Source organism: Pygocentrus nattereri, chromosome 21 (assembly GCF_015220715.1).
Source record: "Pygocentrus nattereri isolate fPygNat1 chromosome 21, fPygNat1.pri, whole genome shotgun sequence".
Classification (NCBI taxonomy): Eukaryota; Metazoa; Chordata; class Actinopteri; order Characiformes; family Serrasalmidae; genus Pygocentrus; species Pygocentrus nattereri.
In genome coordinates this window covers 32,715,697-32,742,500 of record NC_051231.1, presented here as the reverse complement: position 1 = coordinate 32,742,500, position 26,804 = coordinate 32,715,697, and the positions used below count along the sequence as shown (strand labels likewise).

Here is a 26,804-nt window from a genome sequence, read left to right as displayed (position 1 = left end):
TCTCTCTCTCTCTCTCTCTCTCTCTCTCTCTCTCTCTGCTCTGCACCTCTCTCTCTCTCTCTCTGCTCTGCACCTCTCTCTCTCTCTCTCTCCCTCTCTCTCTCTCTCTCTCTCTCTTTCTCTCTGTACCTCTCTCATCTGTTCTCCTGCACTGTAGCTGCTGGCGGACTGGATGTGTGCTCACTTCTACCAAATGGTGATTAGATGCTAATCCATTAGCATGAGAGGAGGAGGATTCTGCTGCAACGCTGCAGTTTCTCTTCTTTCTCCTACACAACACCCACCATCTCTCTCTCTCTCCCTCTCTCTCCCTCTCTCTCTCCCTCTCTCTCTCTCCCTCACTCTCTCTCTCTCTCTCTCGTCCCCGGCCGATTTTCTGACATGGCTTGAATTTGTCTGTGCGCCTGTTAGCCTAGCATGATGGAGCTTAGCCACGCTAATTTCTTCTCCAAACTCTTCGTCCAGGACACCAAGATCGCCTCCCTGGAGCGAAACATCCGCGACCTGGAGGACGAGATCCAGATGCTAAAGGCCAACGGCCTGCTGACCACCGAGGACCGCGAAGAGGAGATTAAACAGATGGAGGTGTACAAGAACCACTCCAAGTTCATGAAGACCAAGGTGGGGCTCCTTTACGCTACGCTAACGTCACTTCACTTCACTTCACTTCACTTCACTTCACTTCACTTCACTTCACTTCACTGTTCCTCTGGCCTGGTAGAAAACCGGCTGCAGCTGAATCCCGTTTGCTCGACAACCGTGAGGTTTTTCCAGGAGGAATAGCGGACAGCCCTGCCAATCAGCTTAGGGCCTATAAAATCAGACCAGGTCAGAGTCAGTGATGTTTTTATGTAATCGTGTGCAAAAGTTTGGGCACTCCAGGTCAAAGTCTGTGTTTATTTAAAAATGTTTTAATCGGAAATAAGTTAACAGGTGCTCTGGGGAGAACACACTTCTACACGTTTTAATACACAATAACTTATTATTTTCTGAATTTAAAATGGGTGGGGGGGGTTAAATAAATAAATAAATAAATAAATGTGCGAAATTTAAGGCATATTTTTTCTCTGTTGTATTTTTTTCCCCAAATAAATAGAAACACATTCTATAAAAGATGTAAATTATTTTCTTTTAGAAAATCCACACCTGTAATTTGACATTGTAAAACTGTAAAATGTATAATGGTCATACCGTTACGTACAATTGTCCAGAAAGAAAACTGATTCTAATTCTGATATCGTCTGATTTTACTGGCCACACAATATACCAAGCACTAATAATTAGCATATGACTGTATATTTGTTTCCACATTAATTTAAAGTGCACTGATTGAATGTAAAAATATTTAGGAGAAATTGAATCATTTATGCATCCTTGAGTTTAGCTTTCCACCCTGTCAGACCAACTTATTTAAAAAATAATAATAATGATGATGATGTCAGTAATTGTCTCGTAGAGGATGTGTGTTTATTTTCACTTATCTTCACAGGAAAGTGTGGAATATGGACCCATAATTGACTAAAGTAATTGGTAGATGTCTCTGTTGTTAATATAATCAGTTGCGCCTGCCGTAGTTTGGTTTGCGTAGCGTTTCAGTCGATTGATCAGTGATGTGTAATGTATAGATCTGCTCCTGGATTGAATATTCTGATTGCTGGAAGCTGATTGGCTCTGTTATCTGAGGGAGGACGGTGTGTTGCGGCTGCTCCTTCCGTGTTTACATCTCGTTTTAGGCTCATCCGGGAGTTTGTTACTACATCTTTAGAGTAGCATTCATCAATCATACATAACAGGGCTGCATAATGAATGGGGAATGGAGGGATGGAGGGAAATGCATGTTTAATGAGAGCCGCTCAGTTTAATTTGTGGTTTTGTTTGAAGGCCTCGGCTCCGCTGCTGCGTTTGCTGTATGTACATACGCTATAAACTATAATGTGGTGTTTAAACTTGGCCAGGTTAATTGGGAGCTCGTTGAATTTGTCGCATCAGGTTCAGTGAAATACTGTGTTTTGCGTTTGTTTAAAGTTTCAAAGCTGCATTTTTTACAGCGTAGTAACAGATGCTGGGCGGAAAACTGAGTTTTCTACACTTTTCAGTGGCGAGAGTTCAGTTTTCCAACTTTTCCCGTCAGTCCAGGTGTTGATTTTACTAATTCTAATTCTGATATTGTCTGGTTTTCTTGGCCAGACAATACAGGGACTAAGAGTTAGTATATAACTGTATGTCTGTTTGCACATTAATATGCACTGATTGAATGAAAAAAAAAATGTACTTAAGAGAAAATGAATTATTTAGTCCTTGAGTTTTGCTTTCCACCCTGTCAGACCAGCTTATTCAGCCATAAAAATCATTTCAGTCGCTGTCACATTGTCATTAATTCTTGTAGAGAAAAGAAACAAAAAAGATTTTGTACATTTTTCAAACTATATAGATAACAAAACTTCATATCTCCATTTTTGTCGTTTCCCAGTTTTTTTGCATGATTTGAAAATACCTGCCACCCTTTGTATGGTATCAAATGTTCACGATGAATGGGTCAAAATAAACGGCCCAAAATTGATTAGAACTATGTCTGGTTGCATTGACTTACATTAAAAGTAAAGCATGTTTTTCCTTCTCCTGTAAAGATAGAATTTAGAAAAACGGCAAAAATGGAGATATGAGGTTTTGTTCCGACAGCAACGATATATATATATATATATATATATATATGTGTGTGTGTGTGTGTGTGTGTGTGTGTGTGTATATATATATACTGTATGTGTCTGTGTAAGTATATGTGTATAATATTTCAGTGTAGTCGGAACACGAGTAAGAAAAAAAACCTATTTTACTTTTAATGCAAGTGAATGAAACCAGACATACGTCTAATCAATTTTGGGCCGTTTCTCTCAGTTCATTCATTATATATATATATATATAATATATATATAGAGAGAGAGAGAGGGAGAGAAGACGATGTTAATGACGAACAAATATAAACGTCTACTTTATTATAGTTTTATCGATTACCTCTGATAAGGTCTATATAAAGTAGATATATTATATAATGTGTATATGCTAATTTTCTGTGATTCTTTTCATGAGATCAGAGCCAAACTGACATTTTTTGAAGTGGCACTGTTTTGTCTTTTATTATTATTATTTTTTTATTTATTTTGTGTCAAACAACACTGAGAAGTACAAGCCCATCATACTGAGGTTGTGAGGCAGATGAATGTGATAGTGTGGAATATTTCAGACTAAACTGACTAAACGTCAGTTTTCAGCAGTGAAATGACACAGAATCTCTGCAAATATCACACAACAATAATCTTCAAATCCTTTCGAGTGTCTGTTATGAACCTTCTATTACACCACCAAACATTCAGAGTTCAGGGGCCGGATTCACAGATGTGTCTTAAGAAAGAAATAACTTCCTCGGATTTGTCTCGTTCTCTTTTCTTAACTAGTTACTTCAGAATTTCTTGAAATATTATGTTCTTAAATGTTTTGTTAACCTTACGACAGACACACATTCGTCTCAGGCTGTAAGAGTTGACGAGGTCAGCATCTAAATTCCTCACGGACCCCGACTCTCGTCCGTCACCCCACAGTCATCATATTTCCAGTTTTTCCTGTTGGTCGTTTCCTCCACCATCACCTCTAATATTGTTTAACCCGTGTGTGGTGTTCAGGTCTGTGGGACTGGTGTTCAGTGTTTACCAAAAGAAGAAATGATGTGATTATTATTATTATTATTATTATTATTATTATTGTGGTTATTATTTCAGCCTCAGATTCTTGGTCTTGGCTCATTTTCTGTGAAGAGAATATAAAATAACCCATTTTCAGAGCTTCACTCTGTTCACCCCCCACACACTTATATTACACTGAACCCGCGGGAGGGAAAGTGTGGAGGTGCTGTGTCCTTCACTCTGTTCTCCTCCTACATGGCCTGCTGTTAGTGTGAGTGTGTGTGTGTGTGTGTGTGTATATGTGTGTATATATGTGTTGTATATGTGTGTCTGTGTTTGGATGTGTTTGTATATGTGTGTGTGTGTGTGTGTGTGTCTGTGTTTGTATATGTGTGTGTGTGTGTGTGTGTGTTTGTATATGTGTGTCTGTGTTTGTATGTGTTTGTATATGTGGGTGTGTGTGTGTTTGTGTGTGTCTATATATATATATATATATATGTGTGTGTGTGTGTGTGTGTGTGTGTGTGTGTACGTGGACAACATGGACAGGCTGCTGACTGGCTACAGCTGCTAAAGGAGAACCTGACGCTGGACACTTGTGGTATTTTAAACATCTGGTATTTTTACAGAAATGTTTATGGCTGTATTGATTTAATAAACAATAATGCGGTGGGTTGAGCAGACCACCGAGTAACAAACATGCCAACACCACACAAGCGATAAATACTTGTTTGATGTTTTTCCTCCTTTTTGCTTCTGTGAGCGGATTAAACTAAACAAAAATAACAACACAGATTTAGTGTCTCTCACATCGTTTATGGTACATGGTAAAGTGCAACACAGCCTACATAAGAACACAAAGACTTTCTTAAGAAAATCATAAGAAAATTATTTGATTATCTTAAAATAAATTTTGAGAACTTTTTTTGAGATGTTTTTTTTTTAAGAATAGCATTTAAGAACTTTCTTATGAATTCTTAATGTTTGCCTGAAGGACTTTGGCAAGTCTTTCTTAAGAAAGTTTTCATGAATCCGGCCCCAGAGCGTCCTCCTGACTCTTTCTTCCACATTAATTAAGGAATCAACACTGCCACCAGCGACAACAGCAACATTCCGAAAGTTCCCTCGAGGTAAAATTTCCCAACCTCTCCTGTTGGCCGCTGCGGAAGTATAAACTGGATGTTGATGTTTTTTAGAAAGTCGGGTGCTGTACACTGCAGGCTTACCTGCTCATCTCCATCAACACCAGACAAAGAAAATACATGAGAGACGTCAGTTTGTGTTCAAAACACTCTTCAGTCTCTTATGCTTGTGGGAATATTTGGTTTTTCCATTTCAGTTTGCATGCCCAAATCATAAGGCCAGTTATTCAGTAACTTCATGAAGTCAAGACATTTTTTTGTAAAAGCTACTCAAACAAACAGAACATGTGTTTATGATCTACACACATCACTACACGCTTATAATTCACTGCTGAAAGCCAAAAATCTCCGCCGCTCTTTGTGTTGTTCTCTAAAAGTGATGTTTCCAGAGCAGATCACTGAAGAGACGCCGTCTGTTTATAGTTTAGAGCCCAGATTTGGGGAAAAACGGGTCGACTTTCAGTAGAAAAACAAACTGAGTTCAGCTTCTTTTATTATAAGGGTTTAAAATGACGTCACCGTCTATTAGACTGGAGAGAAGAGCTACAGCCTCACACGACGCCCAGACGGTTAATGTAAACCGTGGCTAACAGTGTCGCTCCCACACCAGCAGGAGCAGCAGTCATTACAGTAACACTGGCACCACGCTGTTTACACCAATCATGCTACAAGACACAGGGCACCGCCGTTTAACAGCAACATCAGCTGTTTGGCTACCTGTCTACACTGCATGGCCAAAAGTTTGTGGACAGAGGCTCATCCAATGTTCCTTCCAAAATCAAGAGTATTAAAAAGGTTTGTCCCCCTGTGCTTCAGTAACAGCCTCTACTCCTCAGGGAAGACATTACTCCAGATGTTAGAACATTGCTGTGAGGATTTGATTGAGCATTAGTGAGGTCAGGTACTGATGTTGGGTAGTCAGTTCTGGATCACTACAACTCATCCCAAAGGTACTGTGTCGAATGGAGCTCTTAGTGCAGCTGAATTCAGTAATAAGAAGAGATGTCCACAAACTTTTGGACATATTGTGGATAGGACATCTATCTATTAATGTAACAGAAAATGTAGTGGCAGTTTTTTTTTATGTACTCCTCGAGGCCTGATATACTAAATCTCTCTCTCTCTCTCTCTCTCTCTCTCTCTCTCTCTCACTGTCTCTCTCTCAGATTGACCAGTTAAAGCAGGAGTTGTCTAAGAAGGAGTCGGAGTTGTTGGCTCTGCAGACGAAGCTGGAAACTCTGAACAATCAGAACTCCGACTGCAAGCAGCACATAGAAGTGCTGAAAGAGTCTCTGACGGCCAAAGAGCAGCGCGCAGCCATCCTACAGACCGAGGTCACACACACACACACACACACACACACACACACATATATATATATATATATATATAAATATATATATAAATATATATATATATATATATATATATATATATATATATATATATATACACATACACACACACACATATACACACACACGCACACACACGCACACACACATGCATGAACACACATGCACACTAACACACACACACACACACACATATACATACACACACACACATATACACACACACACAAACACACACAAGCATGCACACAAACATGCGCACAGTCACACCTTCTTGGCTGTAAATGTGTCTCAGTATGTGCTAAAGTACTGATATAGGATGAAAAACACAATATAAACGAAAACACAGACTTACTTTTTGCTCTGCTTTAAGTTTTAGCTCAGTTCTCATTCACCAGCTGAAAATCTAATTAGTAGCTGTTGAATGAGAAACAGATTTTTTTGTTTTTTGTTGCAGAGTAAATGTATCAGAATACCAGATTGATTATAAACGTAAATAAGTCTGTCTGTCTCTAAATTATAAATATAAATCTCAAATCTCTCTCTTTGCCGTTTCATTAACTATTAGCTAGGCAAGACTGTTGGCTGTGTTGCTATGGTAACCAGCAGTCTGCGCTGACCTTCAGGGTTTAAGGATGAATTAACAGTTCTACTTTAACTCAGCAGAGCTGTATTTTACCGTAAAGGAGGATTAGTTCATTTTTACCTACAAATCTGATTCTACTGTGGAGCCGCAACAGGGCAGTAAAGAGCTGCACGTTGCCGACTCCTGCCCTAAAGTTCGTTATCTTCGTTATCTTGACACCAAAATGATGAAAAATATAACAGAAGAGGAGACTCGGTGCACTCATCAGTGGACTGCAGTGCTTCTAGGAAAGGATGACCAAGGCGTTGAGTTCAACCACAATGCTTGTTTAGAAACTCATTTTTGAAGTTTATTATACACAAAACAGATTTAAAATATAAATATATAGTCAAATATATGGTAAAACTGACCGACCCTGGACCCACTGTGTCCTGTAGGTGGACGCTCTTCGCCTGCGTCTGGAGGAGAAGGAGTCCTTCCTCAATAAGAAGAGCAAACAGCTACAGGACCTTACCGAGGAGAAGGGAACGCTGGCTGGAGAGATCCGCGACATGAAGGACATGCTGGAGGTCAAAGAGCGCAAGATCAACGTCCTGCAGAAGAAAGTAGGTCATTTAGGGGATTAAGGTCAAAGGTCAAATGGGTATATTCAACCAAAGACAGCGAGCTTTATTCATGTAGATATTAGATGTACATTAAATGCAGCACAGAGTGCATCACACCCAAAAACAATACACCACAAATGACTGGGTGCAGTTATTGTGGCGTTTATTGTGTTTGGGTGCAGTTCTTTTGGATATAAACTTGGATATAATTTAAAGTAGTCAGTGTGCAGCTTGTACAGCAGTGCAGATTTACTGTCCTCTGAAAGGAACTCAACACACAGCCATTAATGTCTTAATAACTGGCAACACTGTGAGGCAACACTGTGAGTCCACCTCACAGTGAACATGTCCAAATTATGCCCAATTGTGACTCGTTAGAGTTACAAGGTTCCAGGTGTGAATGGGGAGCAGGGCAGTTAAATTTGGTGTTTTGGGTACAATTTGCTCATACTGGCCACTGGTTATTCAACATGACACCTCATGGCAAAGAATCTCTGAGGATGTGAGAAATACAATTGTTGCTTTCCAAATGATGGCCTAGGCTATAAGAAGATTGCTAGCACCCTGAAGCTAAGCTATAGCACAGTGGCCAAGGTCATACAGCAGTTTTCCAGGACAGGTTCCACTCGGAACAGGTCTCACCAGGGTGTTCAGCATCATATCCAGAGTTTGGCTTCAAAACATAGACGCATGAGTGCTGCCAGCATTGCTGCAGAGGGTGAAGAAGTGGGAGGTCAGCCTGTCAATGCTCAGACCATATGCCGAACAATGCATCAACTCGGCCTGAATGGCCGTCGTCTCAGAAGGAAGCCTGTTCTGAAGCTCATGCACAAAAAAGCCCAGAAACAGTTTTCTGAAGACAAGCAGACCAAGAACTTGGATTACTGGAACCATGTCCTGTGGTCTGACGAGACCAAGATAAACTTGTTTGGCTCAGATGGTGACCAGCATGTGTGGCGGCACCCTGGTAAGGAGTATCAAGACAACTGTCTCTTGTCTACGGTCAAGCATGGTGGTGGTAGCATCATAGTCTGGGGCTGCATGAGTGCTGCCAGCACTGGGGAACTGCAGTTCATTGAGGGAATCATGAATTCCAAAATGTACTATGACTTTCTGTGGCAGAACACGATCTCCTCCCTTCGGAAACTGTGCCGCATGGGAGTTTTCCGACATGATAACGACCCCAAACACACCTCCAAGATGACAACTGCCTTGCTGAGGAAGCATAAGGTAAAGGTATTGGACTGGCCAAGCATGTCTCCATATTGACACTTCGAGCACAATTTGGACATGTTCTGTTGCCAGTTATTAAGACATTAATGGCTGTGTGTTGAGTTCTTTTCAGAGGACAGTAAATCTGCACTGCTGTACAAGCTGAACACTGACTTCTTTAAGTTATATCCAAGTGTCATTTCTATAGTTTTGTCCCATGAAAAGATAGAATAAAACATTTGCAGAAATGTTTCTGATGCAGTGTTGTTTTTGGTGTATATTGTTTATGGGTGCAGTGTTGTTTTTGGTGTATATTGTTTTTGGGTGCAGTGTTGTTTTTGGTGTATATTGTTTATGGGTGCAGTGTTGTTTTTGGTGTATATTGTTTTTGGGTGCAGTGTTGTTTTTGGTGTATATTGTTTATGGGTGCAGTGTTGTTTTTGGTGTATATTGTTTTTGGGTGCAGTGTTGTTTTTGATGTATATTGTTTATGGGTGCAGTGTTGTTTTTGGTGTATATTGTTTTTGGGTGCAGTGTTGTTTTTAGTGTATATTGTTTTTGGGTGCAGTGTTGTTTTTGGTGTATATTGTTTTTGGGTGCAGTGTTGTTTTTGGTGTATATTGTTTTTTGGGTGCAGTGTTGTTTTTGGTGTATATTGTTTTTTGGGTGCAGTGTTGTTTTTGGTGTATATTGTTTTTTGGGTGCAGTGTTGTTTTTGGTGTATATTGTTTTTGGGTGCAGTGTTGTTTTTGGTGTATATTGTTTTTTGGGTGCAGTGTTGTTTTTGGTGTATATTGTTTTTGGGTGCAGTGTTGTTTTTAGTGTATATTGTTTTTGGGTGCAGTGTTGTTTTTGGTGTATATTGTTTTTTGGGTGCAGTGTTGTTTTTGGTGTATATTGTTTTTGGGTGCAGTGTTGTTTTTAGTGTATATTGTTTTTGGGTGCAGTGTTGTTTTTTGGGTGCAGTGTTGTTTTTGGTGTATATTGTTTTTGGGTGCAGTGTTGTTTTTAGTGTATATTGTTTTTGGGTGCAGTGTTGTTTTTTGGGTGCAGTGTTGTTTTTTGGGTGCAGTGTTGTTTTTGGTGTATATTGTTTTTGGGTGCAGTGTTGTTTTTGGTGTATATTGTTTTTGGGTGCAGTGTTGTTTTTGGTGTATATTGTTTTTGGGTGCAGTGTTGTTTTTGGTGTATATTGTTTTTGGGTGCAGTGTTGTTTTTGGTGTATCTTGTTTTTTTTTGTTGTTTTTTTTTGGTGTGGTATTGTTTTTGATATCCTGTGTGGGTGTGTGTCATGGGCTGTGGCTTTAATGTATTTCTGCTTCAGTGGCTGTTGCCAATGCTATAAATACATGAGCAGTGTCACTCTCCTTCCTTCCATCTCTCTCTCCTCTCTCTCCTTCTTCTTCCATCACCCCTCCCTCTTTCTCTTCTAACTCCCTCTCCTTTTATTCTCTCTTACTTTCTGTTACTCAGTTTCTGTCTCTTTTAATTTTATCCTCTCATCTCATCCTTTTACATCTTTTTTTATCTCTCACTGTCCTTCTATATCCTTTCTCGTTCTTTTTCTGTCTCTTTCTCAAGGCCTGAGTGGGCACCACTGTGAGAACCATCCTCACCAGGCCTGCCTGATTTTTCTAAATATGAGACCTGAACCTGTCCCGACCCTGCAAGCGCTACAGAGAGGGGTTTTACACAGATGTGCTGAGTTACTAAGTGGTTGAGTTGAGCAACAGAAAAGGAAATGGGATAAACTGGTATTTTTACTGTAATGCAATAACAGTGTTTATCAGTATATTTTGATGGAATTGCTGGCCATACATGACAAAGAACAGCATGCACTCTCCTCCGATCAGCCTTTAGCACCACAGCTAATGTTCCTCTCACTACTGCAGTAATACTGAGCAAAATCCGCAGTGCCTTCAACATGGTGGTGGTAGTATGAGGGAAGATCGATTGAGGGAGGGGCAGAACTCTGAGAACTTGGGCTGGAAATCTGGGCAGCTTCTGCCTGTAGTAGGACCTATGCAAGACTGAGGAACAGGGAGGAGACGGGGCGGCGGTGGGGATTGTGGGATTGTGTTCGTCATCGGAATGGAAGGTGAGAATGCGAATTTATAGTGCGTCAGATTGGAAGAAGGATGGGTTTCAAACATACCCCCCCCCCCCACCACCACCCCCCGAAACTTCAGTTATAACATACCTACATAAAATCTACCTCGTAACAAAATTGCTCATTAGAAAACAAACCCAATTTTGACCCACGCCTGAAGTTTCATGTGAAAATCATCCTGAAACTCAATGGTTTGTCATGTAGCAGAGCTCCATTTCTCTTTTCTCTCGCATCTTCCTCTTTTCTCTTCTACTATCTCTTTCTTTCACCCCCCCCCCCCATTATCTCTCTCTTCAACACTGTGTTATTACACACCTCACTGGGTCCATAAACCTTTTCTGATGTTGTCCACTGGCTGAGAAAAGCGCACACACACACACACACACACACACACACACACACACACACACACACACACACACACTCACACACACACACACACACACTCTGACCTCTGTAGTGTCGACCCCCCCACTTGACCTTTGACCTCTGTGCTATATGTGATAAAGTGCGGGTCGATAACATTCTTCTGCTCCAGCTGTGGCTGACATTACGCTGGTATCCGGAGTAACAGCGAACAGCTTTATCTCTTGACTTGACTTCTTATCTCTTGTCTTGACTTCCGGGGCGCGTCCTAGTGTGCGACTCGAGCAGCGGCTCGTCATATGTGAACTCTTATTTATTCCGTTATTCATGATCATGATTTATTCATAAACAGAGCACGGCCGTGGAAGGTGATGGTGCTGTTTTATCACAGACAATCAGTCTGGACTGGCCAGTAAAGTTGAGATTTATGCATTTAGCCTGGGTTACACTACATGACTTTTACCCCTATTTTAGCCCTGGTTCTCAGTCTGGCCGAGTCTGAGCTGGTCGGCTCTAGTCTGCAGATTTATGAGTCAATTGGAGTCGACAGTTGGAGAGAGAGTCCAGTCGTGTTTGAGGGGCGCAGACTCAGATTTACAGCCTCCCGATTGCGTTTCAGACCAGTCAGAGTTTATCAGACAACCCGACTGAGTGAAATCTAGTGTACACTGATCAATGACTGAATCTGAGCAGATTCCTGCAACAACCAATGAAAACAGAGAGCGGAAAAGAAGAAAATACAGCAAGTAAACAAAGAAAAACAGCTAAAAGTCTCTTTGTGTGCAGCGAAGCTTTTTAATGAGCTGAGTTTAAGACACAATCGAGTTTATTTACATTTAAAACTCTAGAAATACCAAACTGATCACATTTTTAAATCCATGATCCACTTAAACGTTTACCTGCTGCTTCGTTACTGTTTCAGCGAAATTGTTTCAGCGAAATTGAACTTGACTGGCCTAATGTCTTGTTGATTGTACCTAATTCTAGGTAACTAGGCTAAGTAAGCTGTGCTAAAATGTCATAAGAATAGGTAGGAATTCAGACCAAACGCAGAATAAATCTCTGTTCCTGTCTTTGTCTTTCAGATTGAGAACCTGCAGGAACAGTTGCGGGATAAGGATAAACAGCTGGGGAACCTGAAGGACCGCGTGAAGTCCCTGCAGACGGACTCTACCAACACAGACACAGCCTTAGCCACACTGGAGGAGGCCCTGTCCGAGAAGGTGAATCACTTTAAACAGGAATTGCTCACCAAAGAGCAGTATGAATTACTCAGTTAACAGCAGTAGGGATCACATTATAGACGGCGGTATGAATTACTCAGTTAACAGCAGTAGGGATCACATTATAGACGGCGGTATGAATTACTCAGTTAACAGCAGTAGGGATCACATTATAGACGGCGGTATGAATTACTCAGTTAACAGCAGTAGGGATCACATTATAGACGGTGGTATGAATTACTCAGTTAACAGCAGTAGGGATCACATTATAGACGGCGGTATGAATTACTCAGTTAACAGCAGTAGGGATCACATTATAGACGGCGGTATGAATTACTCAGTTAACAGCAGTAGGGATCACGTTATAGATGGCGGTATGAATTACTCAGTTAACAGCAGTAGGGATCACATTATAGACGGTGGTATGAATTACTCAGTTAACAGCAGTAGGGATCACATTATAGACGGCGGTATGAATTACTCAGTTAACAGCAGTAGGGATCACATTATAGACGGCGGTATGAATTACTCAGTTAACAGCAGTAGGGATCACATTATAGACGGTGGTATGAATTACTCAGTTAACAGCAGTAGGATCACATTATAGACGGCGGTATGAATTACTCAGTTAACAGCAGTAGGATCACATTATAGACGGCGGTATGAATTACTCAGTTAACAGCAGTAGGGATCACATTATAGACGGCGGTATGAATTACTCAGTTAACAGCAGTAGGATCACATTATAGACGGCGGTATGAATTACTCAGTTAACAGCAGTAGGGATCACATTATAGACGGCGGTATGAATTACTCAGTTAACAGCAGTAGGGATCACATTATAGACGGCGGTATGAATTACTCAGTTAACAGCAGTAGGGATCACATTATAGACGGCGGTATGAATTACTCAGTTAACAGCAGTAGGGATCACATTATAGACGGCGGTATGAATTATTCAGTTAACAGCAGTAGGATCACATTATAGATGCCGGTATGAATTACTCAGTTAACAGCAGTAGGGATCACATTATAGACGGCGGTATGAATTACTCAGTTAACAGCAGTAGGGATCACATTATAGACGGCGGTATGAATTACTCAGTTAACAGCAGTAGGGATCACATTATAGACGGCGGTATGAATTACTCAGTTAACAGCAGTAGGGATCACATTATAGACGGCGGTATGAATTACTCAGTTAACAGCAGTAGGGATCACATTATAGACGGCGGTATGAATTACTCAGTTAACAGCAGTAGGGATCACATTATAGACGGCGGTATGAATTACTCAGTTAACAGCAGTAGGGATCACATTATAGACGGCGGTATGAATTACTCAGTTAACAGCAGTAGGGATCACATTATAGACGGCGGTATGAATTACTCAGTTAACAGCAGTAGGGATCACATTATAGACGGCGGTATGAATTACTCAGTTAACAGCAGTAGGGATCACATTATAGACGGCGGTATGAATTACTCAGTTAACAGCAGTAGGGATCACATTATAGACGGCGGTATGAATTACTCAGTTAACAGCAGTAGGGATCACATTATAGACGGCGGTATGAATTACTCAGTTAACAGCAGTAGGGATCACATTATAGACGGCGGTATGAATTACTCAGTTAACAGCAGTAGGGATCACATTATAGACGGCGGTATGAATTACTCAGTTAACAGCAGTAGGGATCACATTATAGACGGCGGTATGAATTACTCAGTTAACAGCAGTAGGATCACATTATAGACGGCGGTATGAATTACTCAGTTAACAGCAGTAGGGATCACATTATAGACGGCGGTATGAATTACTCAGTTAACAGCAGTAGGATCACATTATAGACGGCGGTATGAATTACTCAGTTAACAGCAGTAGGGATCACATTATAGACGGCGGTATGAATTACTCAGTTAACAGCAGTAGGGATCACATTATAGACGGCGGTATGAATTACTCAGTTAACAGCAGTAGGGATCACATTATAGACGGTGGTATGAATTACTCAGTTAACAGCAGTAGGATCACATTATAGACGGCGGTATGAATTACTCAGTTAACAGCAGTAGGGATCACATTATAGACGGCGGTATGAATTACTCAGTTAACAGCAGTAGGGATCACATTATAGACGGCGGTATGAATTACTCAGTTAACAGCAGTAGGGATCACATTATAGACGTCGGTATGAATTACTCAGTTAACAGCAGTAGGGATCACATTATAGACGGCGGTATGAATTACTCAGTTAACAGCAGTAGGGATCACATTATAGACGGCGGTATGAATTACTCAGTTAACAGCAGTAGGGATCACATTATAGACGGCGGTATGAATTACTCAGTTAACAGCAGTAGGGATCACATTATAGATGGCGGTATGAATTACTCAGTTAACAGCAGTAGGGATCACATTATAGACGGCGGTATGAATTACTCAGTTAACAGCAGTAGGGATCACATTATAGACGGCGGTATGAATTACTCAGTTAACAGCAGTAGGGATCACATTATAGACGGCGGTATGAATTACTCAGTTAACAGCAGTAGGGATCACATTATAGACGGCGGTATGAATTACTCAGTAAACAGCAGTAGGGATCACATTATAGACGGCGGTATGAATTACTCAGTTAACAGCAGTAGGGATCACATTATAGACGGCGGTATGAATTACTCAGTTAACAGCAGTAGGGATCACATTATAGACGGCGGTATGAATTACTCATTAACAGCAGTAGGGATCACATTATAGACGGCGGTATGAATTACTCAGTTAACAGCAGTAGGATCACATTATAGACGGCGGTATGAATTACTCAGTAAACACCTATAGGGATCACATTATAGATGCCGGTATGAATTACTCAGTTAACAGCAGTAGGGATCACATTATAGACGTCGGTATGAATTACTCAGTTAACAGCAGTAGGGATCACATTATAGACGGCGGTATGAATTACTCAGTTAACAGCAGTAGGGATCACATTATAGATGGCGGTATGAATTACTCAGTTAACAGCAGTAGGGATCACATTATAGACGGCGGTATGAATTACTCAGTTAACAGCAGTAGGGATCACATTATAGACGGCGGTATGAATTACTCAGTAAACATCAGTAGGGATCACATTATAGATGGCGGTATGAATTACTCAGTTAACAGCAGTAGGGATCACATTATAGACGGCGGTATGAATTACTCAGTTAACAGCAGTAGGGATCACGTTATAGACGGGGGTATGAATTACTCAGTTAACAGCAGTAGGGATCACATTATAGACGGCGGTATGAATTACTCAGTAAACAGCAGTAGGGATCACATTATAGATGGCGGTATGAATTACTCAGTTAACAGCAGTAGGGATCACATTATAGACGGCGGTATGAATTACTCAGTTAACAGCAGTAGGGATCATGTTATAGACGGGGGTATGAATTACTCAGTTAACAGCAGTAGGGATCACATTATAGATGCCGGTATGAATTACTCAATTAACAGCAGTAGGGATCACATTATAGACGGCGGTATGAATTACTCAGTTAACAGCAGTAGGATCACATTATAGATGGCGGTATGAATTACTCAGTTAACAGCAGTAGGGATCACATTATAGACGGCGGTATGAATTACTCAGTTAACAGCAGTAGGGATCATGTTATAGACGGGGGTATGAATTACTCAGTTAACAGCAGTAGGGATCACATTATAGATGCCGGTATGAATTACTCAATTAACAGCAGTAGGGATCACATTATAGACGGCGGTATGAATTACTCAGTTAACAGCAGTAGGATCACATTATAGACGGCGGTATGAATTACTCAGTTAACAGCAGTAGGGATCACATTATAGACGGCGGTATGAATTACTCAGTTAACAGCAGTAGGGATCACATTATAGACGGCGGTATGAATTACTCAGTTAACAGCAGTAGGGATCACATTATAGACGGCGGTATGAATTACTCAGTTAACAGCAGTCGGGATCACATTATAGATGGCGGTATGAATTACTCAGTTAACAGCAGTAGGGATCACATTATAGACGGCGGTATGAATTACTCAGTTAACAGCAGTAGGGATCACATTATAGACGGCGGTATGAATTACTCAGTTAACAGCAGTAGGGATCACATTATAGACGGCGGTATGAATTACTCAGTTAACAGCAGTAGGGATCACATTATAGACGGCGGTATGAATTACTCAGTTAACAGCAGTAGGAATCACATTATAGACGGCGGTATGAATTACTCAGTTAACAGCAGTAGGGATCACATTATAGACGGCGGTATGAATTACTCAGTTAACAGCAGTAGGGATCACATTATAGACGGCGGTATGAATTACTCAGTTAACAGCAGTAGGGATCACATTATAGACGGCGGTATGAATTACTCAGTTAACAGCAGTAGGGATCACATTATAGACGGCGGTATGAATTACTCAGTTAACAGCAGTAGGATCACATTATAGACGGCGGCATGAATTACTCAGTTAACAGCAGTAGGATCACATTATAGGCGGCGGTATGAATTACTCAGTTAACAGCAGTAGGATCACATTATAGACGGCGGTATGAATTACTCAGTTAACAGCAGTAGGGATCACATTATAGACTGCGGTATGAATTACTCAGTAACAGCTAGTAGGGATCACATTATAGACTGCCGGTATGAATTACTCAGTAACAGCAGTAGGGATCACATTATAGACGGCGGTATGAATTACTCAGTTAACAGCAGTAGGGATCACATTATAGACGGCGGTATGAATTACTCAGTTAACAGCAGTAGGGATCACATTATAGACGGCGGTATGAATTACTCAGTTAACAGCAGTAGGGATCACATTATAGACGGCGGTATGAATTACTCAGTTAACAGCAGTAGGGATCACATTATAGACGGCGGTATGAATTACTCAGTTAACAGCAGTAGGGATCACATTATAGACGGCGGTATGAATTACTCAGTTAACAGCAGTAGGATCACATTATAGACGGCGGTATGAATTACTCAGTAACAGCTAGTAGGGATCACATTATAGATGCCGGTATGAATTACTCAGTTAACAGCAGTAGGGATCACATTATAGACGTCGGTATGAATTACTCAGTAAACAGCAGTAGGGATCACATTATAGACGGCGGTATGAATTACTCAGTTAACAGCAGTAGGGATCACATTATAGACGGCGGTATGAATTACTCAGTTAACAGCAGTAGGGATCACATTATAGACGGCGGTATGAATTACTCAGTTAACAGCAGTAGGGATCACATTATAGACGGTGGTATGAATTACTCAGTTAACAGCAGTAGGGATCACATTATAGACGGTGGTATGAATTACTCAGTTAACAGCAGTAGGATCACATTATAGACGGTGGTATGAATTACTCAGTTAACAGCAGTAGGATCACATTATAGACGGCGGTATGAATTACTCAGTTAACAGCAGTAGGGATCACATTATAGACGGCGGTATGAATTACTCAGTAAACATCAGTAGGGATCACATTATAGATGGCGGTATGAATTACTCAGTTAACAGCAGTAGGGATCACATTATAGACGGCGGTATGAATTACTCAGTTAACAGCAGTAGGGATCACGTTATAGACGGGGGTATGAATTACTCAGTTAACAGCAGTAGGGATCACATTATAGACGGCGGTATGAATTACTCAGTAAACAGCAGTAGGGATCACATTATAGATGGCGGTATGAATTACTCAGTTAACAGCAGTAGGGATCACATTATAGACGGCGGTATGAATTACTCAGTTAACAGCAGTAGGGATCACATTATAGACGGGGTATGAATTACTCAGTTAACAGCAGTAGGGATCACATTATAGATGCCGGTATGAATTACTCAGTTAACAGCAGTAGGGATCACATTATAGACGGCGGTATGAATTACTCAGTTAACAGCAGTAGGATCACATTATAGATGGCGGTATGAATTACTCAGTTAACAGCAGTAGGGATCACATTATAGACGGCGGTATGAATTACTCAGTTAACAGCAGTAGGGATCATGTTATAGACGGGGGTATGAATTACTCAGTTAACAGCAGTAGGGATCACATTATAGACGGCGGTATGAATTACTCAGTTAACAGCAGTAGGATCACATTATAGATGCCGGTATGAATTACTCAGTAAACACCTATAGGGATCACATTATAGATGCCGGTATGAATTACTCAGTAAACAGCAGTAGGGATCACATTATAGACGGCGGTATGAATTACTCAGTTAACAGCAGTAGGGATCACATTATAGACGGCGGTATGAATTACTCAGTTAACAGCAGTAGGGATCACATTATAGACGGCGGTATGAATTACTCAGTTAACAGCAGTAGGGATCACATTATAGACGGCGGTATGAATTACTCAGTTAACAGCAGTAGGATCACATTATAGACGGTGGTATGAATTACTCAGTTAACAGCAGTAGGGATCACATTATAGACGGCGGTATGAATTACACAGTTAACAGCAGTAGGGATCACATTATAGACGGCGGTATGAATTACTCAGTTAACAGCAGTAGGAATCACATTATAGACGGCGGTATGAATTACTCAGTTAACAGCAGTAGGGATCACATTATAGACGGCGGTATGAATTACTCAGTTAACAGCAGTAGGGATCACATTATAGACGGCGGTATGAATTACTCAGTTAACAGCAGTAGGGATCACATTATAGACGGCGGTATGAATTACTCAGTTAACAGCAGTAGGGATCACATTATAGACGGCGGTATGAATTACTCAGTTAACAGCAGTAGGATCACATTATAGACGGCGGCATGAATTACTCAGTTAACAGCAGTAGGATCACATTATAGGCGGCGGTATGAATTACTCAGTTAACAGCAGTAGGATCACATTATAGACGGCGGTATGAATTACTCAGTTAACAGCAGTAGGGATCACATTATAGATGCCGGTATGAATTACTCAGTAAACACCTATAGGGATCACATTATAGATGCCGGTATGAATTACTCAGTAAACAGCAGTAGGGATCACATTATAGACGGCGGTATGAATTACTCAGTTAACAGCAGTAGGGATCACATTATAGACGGCGGTATGAATTACTCAGTTAACAGCAGTAGGGATCACATTATAGACGGCGGTATGAATTACTCAGTTAACAGCAGTAGGGATCACATTATAGACGGCGGTATGAATTACTCAGTTAACAGCAGTAGGGATCACATTATAGACGGCGGTATGAATTACTCAGTTAACAGCAGTAGGGATCACATTATAGACGGCGGTATGAATTACTCAGTTAACAGCAGTAGGGATCACATTATAGACGGCGGTATGAATTACTCAGTTAACAGCAGTAGGGATCACATTATAGACGGCGGTATGAATTACTCAGTTAACAGCATTAGGGATCACATTATAGACGGCGGTATGAATTACTCAGTTAACAGCAGTAGGGATCACATTATAGACGGCGGTATGAATTACTCAGTTAACAGCAGTAGGATCACATTATAGACGGCGGCATGAATTACTCAGTTAACAGCAGTAGGATCACATTATAGGCGGCGGTATGAATTACTCAGTTAACAGCAGTAGGATCACATTATAGACGGCGGTATGAATTACTCAGTTAACAGCAGTAGGGATCACATTATAGACGGCGGTATGAATTACTCAGTTAACAGCAGTAGGATCACATTATAGATGCCGGTATGAATTACTCAGTAAACAGCAGTAGGGATCACATTATAGACGGCGGTATGAATTACTCAGTTAACAGCAGTAGGGATCACATTATAGACGGCGGTATGAATTACTCAGTTAACAGCAGTAGGGATCACATTATAGACGGCGGTATGAATTACTCAGTTAACAGCAGTAGGGATCACATTATAGACGGTGGTATGAATTACTCAGTTAACAGCAGTAGGGATCACATTATAGACGGCGGTATGAATTACTCAGTTAACAGCAGTAGGGATCACATTATAGACGGCGGTATGAATTACTCAGTTAACAGCAGTAGGATCACATTATAGACGGCGGTATGAATTACTCAGTAAACACCTATAGGGATCACATTATAGATGCCGGTATGAATTACTCAGTTAACAGCAGTAGGGATCACATTATAGACGTCGGTATGAATTACTCAGTAAACAGCAGTAGGGATCACATTATAGACGGCGGTATGAATTACTCAGTTAACAGCAGTAGGATCACATTATAGACGGCGGTATGAATTACTCAGTTAACAGCAGTAGGATCACATTATAGACGGTGGTATGAATTACTCAGTTAACAGCAGTAGGGATCACATTATAGACGGCGGTATGAATTACTCAGTTAACAGCAGTAGGGATCACATTATAGACGGCGGTATGAATTACTCAGTTAACAGCAGTAGGGATCACATTATAGACGGCGGTATGAATTACTCAGTTAACAGCAGTAGGGATCACATTATAGACGGCGGTATGAATTACTCAGTTAACAGCAGTAGGGATCACATTATAGACGGCGGTATGAATTACTCAGTTAACAGCAGTAGGATCACATTATAGACGGTGGTATGAATTACTCAGTTAACAGCAGTAGGGATCACATTATAGACGGCGGTATGAATTACTCAGTTAACAGCAGTAGGATCACATTATAGACGGTGGTATGAATTACTCAGTTAACAGCAGTGGGGATCACATTATAGACGGCGGTATGAATTACTCAGTTAACAGCAGTAGGGATCACATTATAGACGGCGGTATGAATTACACAGTTAACAGCAGTAGGATCACATTATAGATGCCGGTATGAATTACTCAGTTAACAGCAGTAGGGATCACATTATAGACGGCGCTATGAATTACTCAGTTAACAGCAGTGGGGATCACATTATAGACGGCGGTATGAATTACTCAGTTAACAGCAGTAGGATCACATTATAGACGGCGGTATGAATTACTCAGTTAACAGCAGTAGGGATCACATTATAGACGGCGGTATGAATTACTCAGTTAACAGCAGTAGGGATCACATTATAGACGGCGGTATGAATTACTCAGTTAACAGCAGTAGGATCACATTATAGACGGCGGTATGAATTACTCAGTTAACAGCAGTAGGATCACATTATAGACGGCGGTATGAATTACTCAGTAAACAGCAGTAGGATCACATTATAGACGGCGGTATGAATTACTCAGTTAACAGCAGTAGGGATCACATTATAGACGGTGGTATGAATTACTCAGTTAACAGCAGTAGGGATCACATTATAGACGGTGGTATGAATTACTCCGTTAACAGCAGTAGGGATCACATTATAGACGGCGGTATGAATTACTCAGTTAACAGCAGTGGGGATCACATTATAGACGGCGGTATGAATTACTCCGTTAACAGCAGTAGGGATCACATTATAGACGGCGGTATGAATTACTCAGTTAACAGCAGTAGGGATCACATTATAGACGGCGGTATGAATTACTCAGTTAACAGCAGTAGGGATCACATTATAGACGGCGGTATGAATTACTCAGTTAACAGCAGTAGGATCACATTATAGACGGTGGTATGAATTACTCAGTTAACAGCAGTAGGGATCACATTATAGACGGCGGTATGAATTACTCAGTTAACAGCAGTAGGGATCACATTATAGACGGCGGTATGAATTACTCAGTTAACAGCAGTAGGATCACATTATAGACGGTGGTATGAATTACTCAGTTAACAGCAGTAGGGATCACATTATAGACGGCGGTATGAATTACACAGTTAACAGCAGTAGGGATCACATTATAGACGGCGGTATGAATTACTCAGTTAACAGCAGTGGGGATCACATTATAGACGGCGGTATGAATTACTCAGTTAACAGCAGTGGGGATCACATTATAGACGGCGGTATGAATTACTCAGTTAACAGCAGTAGGGATCACATTATAGACGGCGGTATGAATTACTCAGTTAACAGCAGTGGGGATCACATTATAGACGGCGGTATGAATTACTCAGTTAACAGCAGTAGGGATCACATTATAGACGGCGGTATGAATTACTCAGTTAACAGCAGTAGGATCACATTATAGACGCCGGTATGAATTACTCAGTTAACAGCAGTAGGGATCACATTATAGACGGCGGTATGAATTACTCAGTTAACAGCAGTAGGAATCACATTATAGACGGCGGTATGAATTACTCAGTTAACAGCAGTAGGGATCACATTATAGATGGCGGTATGAATTACTCAGTTAACAGCAGTAGGGATCACATTATAGACGGCGGTATGAATTACTCAGTTAACAGCAGTAGGGATCACATTATAGACGGCGGTATGAATTACTCAGTTAACAGCAGTAGGGATCACATTATAGACGGCGGTATGAATTACTCAGTTAACAGCAGTGGGGATCACATTATAGACGGCGGTATGAATTACTCAGTTAACAGCAGTAGGATCACATTATAGACGGCGGTATGAATTACTCAGTTAACAGCAGTAGGGATCACATTATAGACGGCGGTATGAATTACTCAGTTAACAGCAGTAGGGATCACATTATAGACGGCGCTATGAATTACTGTACATGTATCAAAAAATAAAATATAAAGCCAAATAACTGGAAAAGCAAAAACTAGATGAAAGTGAAAGAAGCGTGTAAAGAAATGTTCAGAAGCTTGCTGTGACAGCTCAGCAGTGCTTTTGGCTGTGAGGGATTTTCTTTGAAATAAATGAATAGCATTTCCCACTTGGCTGCTGTGATATGCATATGAACATAAAAAACCTCTTTACAGCTCTCTGTGCTTTATGCTGTGAGGAAATGATCTGCAAAACTGCAGCCTTTCATAAAAGCGGGGAAAAAACATGGCCTTATATCCAAAACTCTTGAAATGTGTGAAGGCATAAGAGGATGATGATGGAATATTTTAATCTCAAAAACAAGAAATTGAATCACTTGCAATGCATCATCTCAAGAAGAATGAATGCAATGAACAGTTTTGAGAAAAAAAACCCCACAGTTATCAATCATGAATCTGTTCTTTCGCACCTTCTTTTGTGAGGTTGGACAAGCTTTTTTGCAGAAGCTTTATGAGGCTCTGTTCTTCTCTATTTAGTGTTTTTAGCATTATTTGTGCTTATTTGATGCATCCCTGTATAACCATTCTTCCTCAGCTGCTACACCACCCACTACTAGTAATATACTTGAGTAATTGAAGTATTATCATCTGAAAATACTCAGAGAAGCACTGAACAAATGTAACCAGTTACTACCGACCTGTGCAGTTAATGCGAGTGTGAATGTTAAATGGGATGGTGAGAACATTGCTCCTTCTGCTTTAGGAGCGTATCATCGAGCGTCTGAAGGAGCAGAGGGAGAGAGAGGACAGAGAGAGGATGGAGGAGCTGGAGTCCTATAAGAAAGAGAATAAAGACCTAAAGGAGAAGGTCAGCACGCTGCAGGTGGAGCTTACAGAGAAAGAGGTGGGACTGAGTGTGTTTTAGTTTGCATCCTTATCAAAAGTTTGGAGACACTTCATTTTCTCAACGTTACTTTGCAGTTCAGCAGGAAAAAAAATGATGTAAAGGTTTTGTTTGCACGAAACAGCTGTGCGCTAATTCAACACCCAGTGTAACGTGCGGGGAGTCGAGGCAGAATGAATGTACAGAGTAGCTTTTTAGGGGTGATCCAATATTTATAGTCATCAAAGCAGGCAGATGATGGGATTGGGTGGGACCACAGGCAGTGAGGCAAGATTGGATGGAACCACAGGCAGTGAGGCAAGATTGGATGGAACCACAGGCAGTGGGGTAGGATTAGATGGAACCACAGGCAGTGGGGTAGGATTAGATGGAACCACAGGCAGTGGGGTAGGATTAGATGGAACCACAGGCAGTGCGGCAGGATTAGATGGAACCACAGGCAGTGAGGCAAGATTGGATGGAACCCTAGGCAGTGGGGCAGGATTAGATGGAACCACAGGCAGTGGGGTAGGATTAGATGGAACCACAGGCAGTGGGGTAGGATTAGATGGAACCACAGGCAGTGGGGCAGGATTAGATGGAACCACAGGCAGTGAGGCAAGATTGGATGGAACCCTAGGCAGTGAGGCAAGATTGGATGGAACCCTAGGCAGTGGGGCAGGATTGGATGGAACCACAGGCAGTGGGGCAGGATTGGATGGAACCACAGGCAGTGGGGCAGGATTGGATGGAACCACAGGCAGTGGGGCAAGATTGGATGGAACCACAGGCAGTGGGGCAGGATTGGATGGAACCCTAGGCAGTGGAGCAGGATTGGATGGAACCACAGGCAGTGGGGCAGGATTGGAGGTGATTTAAACCCTGGTCAAGGTGAGGGTCAAGGATGGAGCCCTGGTAAGGGCCAGGGCAGATGGTATGAAAGCTTTGAAGGCATGAACGGCTGGAGGAGCAGCTCAGAGAGCTGGCACAGAGAAGAACAGCCTGGGAAACTGATGCTGGAGCCATCGATGGATTTGGCACTAGAGCAGCTCACGGAGCTAGGTTTTGGAGCAGCTCGGAGAGCCGGCATTGGAGGAGAAGCTTGGGAAACCAGCACCGGAACAACTTGAGGAGGCAGCACTGAAAAGTGCTGGGCAGAGGGTCAGGCACCTGCTTGTTGGTGCACTCTGGAGCATTTGGTGGGTTTTAGGACCTGACACCTGCTTGGTAGTGCTGTGGTATAAGACACTGCTTTGAGGTGCTGGGCAGCACTAAAAGCATCAGTGCCTGCTTGACAGTGACTTTCTCTGTAGCAGGCGGGGCCATGAAGACATCCATGCCCACTGTGTCACCATCTGTCCTCTCAGCAGCACAGGGGCTAGAGCCTGAATATACGCCCCCCACCAGCTCGATTTCATTGGATAGTTCCATTCATTCATGAGCAGGGGATCAAAGATGATGTGGAAGAAGTGCCAGAACTTGGCCAGTGGCGAGACAGGAGGCAACAAATGTTGCCCAGGCTTAAAAAGAATGCATCTTGCAGTTTTGCCTCAATAATAATTTGGCAAAGCTCTAAATAAACCTGCTTTGTCTTTAAAATGCTGTTATTGCAGACCAATAAACAAAACATGATCATTTGTGTTAAAGATGTTTTGAAAATACAAGTGTCCCCAAAATTTTACAGACCATGTATATATGTGGGTGTATGTGTGTGTTCATATTAGCGTGTGTTTTTCTGTATGTGGAGTGCTTATGAAAGCATTTATGTATGTCCTTATCTTTGTCTATTATTAGGTGCGCCTATGTGTACATTTGTCCTATTTATCTATGTGTGTCCTCATGTGTATGTATGTCTGTTTGTTTGTATGTGTTCTGTCTGAATATGTGTCCTTTTGTGTAACTCTAAATGTGTGTGTCCTTTCGTGTAACTGTGAATGTGTGTGTCCTGTTGTGTAACTGCAAATGTGTGTGTCCTGTTGTGTAACTGCGAATGTGTGTGTCCTGTTGTGTAACTGTATATGTGTGTCCTGTTGTGTAACTGTATGTGTGTCCTTTTGTGTAACTGTGAATGTGTGTCCTTTTGTGTAACTGTGAATGTGTGTGTCCTTTTGTGTAACTGCAAATGTGTGTGTCCTGTTGTGTAACTGTATATGTGTGTCCTGTTGTGTAACTCTGAATGTGTGTGTCCTTTTGTGTAACTGTATATGTGTGTCCTGTTGTGTAACTCTGAATGTGTGTGTCCTTTTGTGTAACTGTATATGTGTGTCCTGTTGTGTAACTCTGAATGTGTGTGTCCTTTTGTGTAACTGTGAATGTGTGTCCTGTTGTGTAGTCATACACGTGGCGTTTTTGCGTCACTGTGTGTTTCTGTGCCCTTACATGTCCGTGCCTGTATCAGGTTGTGTGTCCATGTGTGTGTCAGTCTGTGTTTATATCGGTGTCTGTTGGATGAATACATGTGCTGTGCTGTCCTCTGCATAGTTTTGCTTGTGTCTCTCTTCTAGTGTCCTACCTGTCAACTTCGATTCTGTCTTTCAGTCGTTTCTCTTTCTGTCTGTCTCTTTCCCTTTCTCTCTTCCTCTGTCTCTCTGTCTCTCTCTGTCCCTCTCTGTCTCTAGTCCAGTCTAATAGATCTGAAAGAGCATGCCTCTTCTCTGGCCTCATCTGGCCTCAAGAAAGACTCCAAGCTCAAATCTCTGGAGATCGCCATTGAGCAGAAGAAAGAGGAGTGCAGTAAGCTGGAGACGCAGCTGCAGAAGGTACGACATAAACATTTTGATGACCTTCATAAACGTAAAGGTTTCAGAGACTAAAGTTCACTTCCCGCTCCTTACGGTTTCAAAACGCTTGTCATGTCACAAACATGAGCACATGTACATATGACTCCCCTTTCAGCCTATAGCAGGTTAGCCCCGCCCTTTCTGCCTATAGCAGGTTAGCCCCGCCATTAAGCCTATAGCAGGTTAGCCCAGCCCATTCAGCCTATAGCAGGTTAGCCCAGCCCATTCAGCCTATAGCAGGTTAGCCCCGCCC

General features: G+C 41.5%; 1 protein-coding gene across 5 annotated transcripts in view; it reads left to right on the top strand.

The window, feature by feature from the left end:
* erc2 (ELKS/RAB6-interacting/CAST family member 2) overlaps nt 1-26,804 on the top strand; it is a 130,303-nt gene that overhangs the window by 62,349 nt on the left and 41,150 nt on the right. For 4 of the 5 annotated variants that reach the window (XM_037532492.1, XM_037532489.1, XM_037532490.1 and 1 more), the window contains 6 exons: nt 466-621; nt 5,986-6,153; nt 7,198-7,365; nt 12,139-12,276; nt 23,652-23,792; nt 26,390-26,530. In XM_037532492.1, the coding sequence (XP_037388389.1) occupies nt 466-621; nt 5,986-6,153; nt 7,198-7,365; nt 12,139-12,276; nt 23,652-23,792; nt 26,390-26,530 (912 nt within the window). The remainder of the gene's footprint in view (nt 1-465; nt 622-5,985; nt 6,154-7,197; nt 7,366-12,138; nt 12,277-23,651; nt 23,793-26,389; nt 26,531-26,804) is intronic. The other variant, XM_037532493.1, reaches the window with a different exon arrangement.